Below are 5,495 nucleotides of genomic sequence, written 5' to 3'. Positions count from 1 at the left end.
AGTAAGTACAACCACATCAATATTTATCAACTGTTATTTATAGACATTGTATATTTGGATTAATTAACCAGCAATTAAAACTAAAATAAAAATATTTAAACTGTTTTAAATCAAAACTTTTAAATTATACATAACTATTTAACATGATAAAAATATTTTTAATCAAAAAACATTTATATGTTAATCACGGTTTCTTCTTAATACTAGCTTTAGTTATCAGTGACATAATAATCCAGGATAAAAAGGTACTCCAATAATAGATACTTGTGAGATAAGAAAAGAGAAAACCATCTTGCAAAAACATGCACTAGCAACCCAATTCCCTGTAAACATAAAATGTATAACTTTGTTCTAGTTACAAGAACAGGAAATCAGCATAACACTTTGGTAACTTAATTTCTTTGCAAGGCAAAATCACGTATACTCTTTTACTCTTTACAATCTACAGCTAGCACATTTCGAGATGAAATGAAGGAATCGTTTTAAATGCGTGAAACCCTGTACTCTATTTCCTTTCCTATTGACACTTCCAAAGAAAATTTCCAATTAGATGAACATGTGATGGATGATAGAACTTGGTGGGATATAGAGTGTGCTAGCCTGCTGCTAATAGCCAGAGCATAATTAGGGATGATATTGAAATCGGTAACCAGCTGAAGAAGGCTAAGGCCACTGAAATCTGGTACTTTTGGCATTCCTCTCCAAAATGGCAGTGTCCCAGATCATTGAAGTACAAAACGGTGATGCCAGCTGAGGAAGAAGCTGCAGCTAGTGATAGTGTTGCAGTTACCTGTAGAAATCAATCAAGAAGACTTTTAAATGAAAGATCATAACTTCAGAACATCTATTATATGTATAAACCGATGAAAAACTAACCCAATCTCCAACTACAAAGAGGCTAACCAGTACTGCGTTGTGAAGGACCTTCTTATTCACCAATGCATATGCGTCCAATAAAGAAAGCACAAAACTCCAAATGACTTGTAAACCCATTGAAGCTATCAAGTAACTGTAATATAAAAGGAACAGTAGGAGTCAAGTTATTCATATTCAACATCTATGCAAGATGATACAGTCAACAATTAATGACAAACATGTTTTCACAGAAAAAAGCCTAAATGTTGGGATCCAATTGCAAGGTACTGGAGTCCCACATAAGAAGTATACAATTTTAGAGTGTGTTTTATATTATTCCGGGCTGATTAATTACTGAAGTTAACTTCTGTAGTGTGTTTTTCAAAAGGTTCTTAGTGACAAGAGCACTGACAAAAACGGTTTTACTACAGACATCCCTCTTTGGCCAAAACCCTTCCCAATCTAATCCTCACCTCCAAGCCTAGTTCCATTCCAATTCTCATTCTTGACAGGATAATTTCCATCTGTACATGTCCCCAATCTTCGTGTAGACATGTTCCTCCTTAATTAGTTATTCAACCAAAGGACATTTAACTTTTCTTGAAGCAACTTATTAAATTTTTTCAATCAATATTAATTACAAGGTTTAAGTATGTTTTAATTCCTATAAAATGATTGTGTTATAATTTTGGTCGCTATAACCTTTTTTTCTTTATTCGTAACCCCTCTATACTTAGAAAACATTACAAAACATTGTTTTAGTTCATATAAAATGAATGAATTTTGGTTTAAATCCATATAAATATTGTTCTCTGGTTTTCATCATTTCAAACATTGACATCACTATTTTCATCCTAACATCTATTCTAAGATAGATAAATAACAAACATTTTACAGACCGCAACAGTTTTTTTTTAAAGATGTGACTTGCTGATACCATGAAATGGTCTCTTGACTTTTCATCATTACTGGGATCAAAATCAAAATACGCTCCTTTTACACGCACCACAAACACATTCAAATCCTAAGTTTAATTATATATTTGCAAACTATTGGTTAAGGAACCTTCTATAAATTAACACAAATTGAGGTTTTTCAAAATTTAAACAAATGTACTTTTATGATACAAATATATTCTACCAATTTAATCAATTTTGTTTTCTGAAGTATACTTTTGCATTTTTCATCTGTGTTTAAAAGTACCGGCGATATACAAGATACTTGTAGAGATTGATCAGCCATGAACAAGTTCGTCCTGAATTACCTAATAAGTTATCCTCCATCAAAATAACTAGCACTAAGTTTCTTCTGGGGAGACCTGTATCAATTTCCGTTAAATGGTAAACAACTGATAAGCGAATTTCCACACAAGTTTGATTCATAACGTGTTTGCTTTCCTGTTTCAGATGTGGTTTTTAAAAGCTAAGAACTTGTCTGGTTCCACATTTTGGATGTGATTTTATAAACTAAAAGTTAGCTTTTACATCCCATTCGAATCCTCTGTTTCCTAGCATACCCTCAGTCAGGTCAAAATTGTGATTAGAAAGCTTCATGAATATCAGATTTCCCAAATCCCATTTCCCAACAACAATGACAAATTTCCACTACACATTCACTCAAGTAAGGACTAAAACAGGCAAAGTGCTAAACTTGCTTGAAGAAACTGTATTAACTCATATCACATGCACAAAATCAAATATGAAGCCGAATCAACGACAAACGGTTGGCTAACACGCAAGTAATGTGTTTCAAGGATACCATCATACTGCAACAAAGTCACACCAAAACAGATAATGCAAGAAAAAGTTTCAGAAAGGCGAAATGTATAACTTATTACCAAAAGGCCGTAAAATTAAAGAAACTGGAAGTGGTAGCCATCGAAGCAATTGATCCAGCAGCAAATACGAACTGTGATATCCTTAGAGTCAAACCAAGGACAGTGCCCGGTGTTCCAGGGAAATCTCTCATCTTTCCCTCCAAATCTAGGATTCTCAATGGCTAAGGATGAACACCCATCTTCATATTTGACCCAAAATTAAGAAAAAAGAAAGTTAAGAATTTTAAGGGCAACAGAAAAAGACCCAGAAAGGAAGAAGGGAAATTGAAATCTGGGTGAGAAGATTGCCTGTCACGGGCAAAACAGGACAGGAAAACGAAGAAGTTGGATTAGATAAGGAAAGCAAGGATGTTAAGGTTGGCAAATGGCAATAGTCAAACGTGTGACCAAACAGAACAGCCTCGGTTGCTTGTAAATGCATTTCTCTTTCTTCTCTTTTATTTTCTTTTATGTTGTGTTTCTGACACAATGAAAGTGAACTCTCACCCACGCGTTCCCAGTAGCGTGCATGTTATTCCACAAAAGTGTATGGACCCACTTTAGGCCTATACTATGTCATGTTCATCTTTTTCATAAAATTTTTCGAAATTGACCATACAATGTAGGTGAACTAGGTCTGGACCGGATTCAAATTTAGTTTTACGACTTAAATTTAATATTTTAAAATTTATATTAAATTAATTAATATACTAGGTTAATTGGAATGGATTTTTCAGATTACAGATTTATATTAAATTAAAAAATTATTTTATTTTAAATAAATGATATAAATATTATGAATCTTTAATTTAAAAAATAATATATAATTTTAATAATGGTTATTATAATACGATTTTATATGATTTATTATTGAATTTAGCAAAATAACATTATATTAAAAATAAAAATATAATTTAAAATATATTATAATTTATAAATATTAAAATATAAATTTAGAATATCCATAAATTTCTAACTTTTTATCCGAATCAGAATATAATTATCTCTTTTATTTAATTTTATGGTTTAATTATTTAGAATATCCCTATTTCTGTACGGTTTTCTCAATTAGGTCATCATATTGTAAAATCTCTCAATTAGGTTCCTGAATGTGAAAAATTGGATCAGGGCTTGCCGTTAATTTGGGTGGACAGCGTTAAAAAATAGTATGCATGACAGAGTGACATTACCAAGTTTTATTGACGTTGCACACATTGGTTGCTGGGCTGGCTTTCTTTTATTTACATATTTAAAAAACTTCAATGAAAATCAAAACACAAGGTTTTTATTTCATTGTGTTCTGTTCATGGGGTTTCTGCGTTTAGTGCTGGGACAAATGGCGGTGACAATGACAGCGTGGAGAGAGCGCGACTCGACAATGTCTTCGTATTCTCCGGGTAGATCGTGATGGCGCGTTGTTCGTTCCTTTCTTTCTCCTTTCCCCGTCCTGGGTTCTGTTTGGGGTTTCTTAGAGGGAAGGAGAGACGAGTTTCAAGGGGCTCAAGCACGACGTTTCGCGACGAGAGGATCTCGCCCTCCAGCGTCTTCGCGGAGAAGGGAGAACGTGTTTGGGCTCGCGATCTGGGGGTTGCTTTTGCTTTCTTTTCTGTAGATTGGAATGCGAATTGGAGTTCTTTTGCAACATTGGGGTTAGAGTTTCTGAAATTGTGAATTTGGGGTTTTGGATCCTGCGATTTAGGGTTTTGTCTATTTTATGATTTTGGGGGTTTCAAATTGGAATCTAAGTTTGAGTTATGGGAATTTATTGTGTTCTTGATGTTTCGTTTTGGATTCTTCCTTTTTGCATTGTTTTTTTTTTTTTTGCGTTGAGGGTCCTTTCTATAGGTTCCTGTGGTGGTTGAGGATGGTTGTTCTGGGTTCCCGCAATGGTTGATGATGGTTGTGTGAGTGGCACTGATGGGTGCGGCCATGTGCCACGGGTGTTGCGTTTTTTTCTTTGCAACATAAAACTTAGTAATTTCACTCGTAAAACATTTTTTAACACCGTCCATCCAACTTAACGAGAAGCCCTAAATTGATCCAATTTTTCACATTCAAAAACCTAATTGAGAGATTTTATAATACGAGAACCTAATTAAAAAAATTCTATAGAAATAGAGATGTTCTAAATTATTAAACCTAATTTTATTTATCTAATATTTTTTTCCACTTGTCCAATTCATATATTGAAATTTATTTCGAATTCAGTTGGGTACTATTTTTTTTTTCTCGTTCCTATGTCAAATCAACTTCCAAGGCTACGGTTCTCTTTAAGTTTTATTTTCCTATTTTCTTGTACTTTAGGAAGAAATAAGATATTGATTGATGTTATGTTCCTGGGGCTGACTTCTGGTTTAAGAGAGCGGCATCCCACAGAAAAAAAGTAAACTGGTCCCTTCAAAATATATTTTTAAAATATAGATTAAAATAAATATTTAAACTGTCTACTTATAAATTTTACTTTAGATATTTTATCTTTATTTATAAATTTTATTTTTATTTCATCAACTTTCTTTTTAACACTTAATGTGTGTTTATATATATATTTTTATTATAAAAATATGATTTTTTTGTTAGTTTATTTATAATTATAATAATTTTTTAATATTAACATTTTTTTTATTGAATATTAATAATATATTATTTAAGGATAATTTGTAAAAGAAAATTTATATCAAACAATATTTCAGATTTGTTACTTCAAAAGAGTATTATTCTATAGTGATATTTTTTTTTTACGTAATCTTCGTAAATTAATTAATAATTTAGAATGTATATATATTTTCACTAAATCATTATTGTATTATTATTGTATTAGTAACAA

General features: G+C 32.0%; 1 protein-coding gene across 3 annotated transcripts; it reads right to left on the bottom strand.

The window, feature by feature from the left end:
• Positions 1 to 294: 294 nt before the first annotated feature.
• On the bottom strand, positions 295 to 3,125 carry LOC108341092 (CASP-like protein 5B3). 3 transcript variants are annotated; one of them, XM_017578714.2, is made up of 4 exons: positions 2,981 to 3,125; positions 2,693 to 2,871; positions 877 to 1,009; positions 295 to 790 (listed from the first exon to the last, which is right to left on the bottom strand). In XM_017578714.2, the coding sequence occupies exons 2-4, from the start codon at positions 2,821 to 2,823 to the stop codon at positions 596 to 598; spliced, it is 459 nt and encodes a 152-aa protein (XP_017434203.1). In that variant the 5' UTR covers positions 2,824 to 2,871; positions 2,981 to 3,125; the 3' UTR covers positions 295 to 595. The 3 variants fall into 3 exon arrangements, with proteins under 3 accessions (XP_017434203.1, XP_017434205.1, XP_017434202.1); XM_017578716.2 differs by having other exon boundaries at positions 904 to 1,009; positions 2,693 to 3,116; XM_017578713.2 differs by having other exon boundaries at positions 2,693 to 3,112.
• Positions 3,126 to 5,495: the final 2,370 nt, after the last annotated feature.

Source organism: Vigna angularis, chromosome 3 (genome assembly GCF_016808095.1).
Source record: "Vigna angularis cultivar LongXiaoDou No.4 chromosome 3, ASM1680809v1, whole genome shotgun sequence".
NCBI classification, from domain to species: Eukaryota; Viridiplantae; Streptophyta; class Magnoliopsida; order Fabales; family Fabaceae; genus Vigna; species Vigna angularis.
The sequence above is the reverse complement of the archived record's forward strand: the minus strand, read 5'-3'. Positions and strand labels throughout refer to the sequence as shown.

Coding starts and splice junctions, on each gene's coding strand:
- LOC108341092 (XM_017578714.2), bottom strand. CDS start 2,823: ATGAGAGATTTCCCTGGAACACCGGGCACTGTCCTTGGTTTGACTCTA. Junction 1,010..2,692: donor TTTAATTTTACGGCCTTTTG/GTAATAAGTTAT, acceptor TTTATATTACAG/TTACTTGATAGCTTCAATGG. Junction 791..876: donor TCTTTGTAGTTGGAGATTGG/GTTAGTTTTTCA, acceptor TGATTTCTACAG/GTAACTGCAACACTATCACT.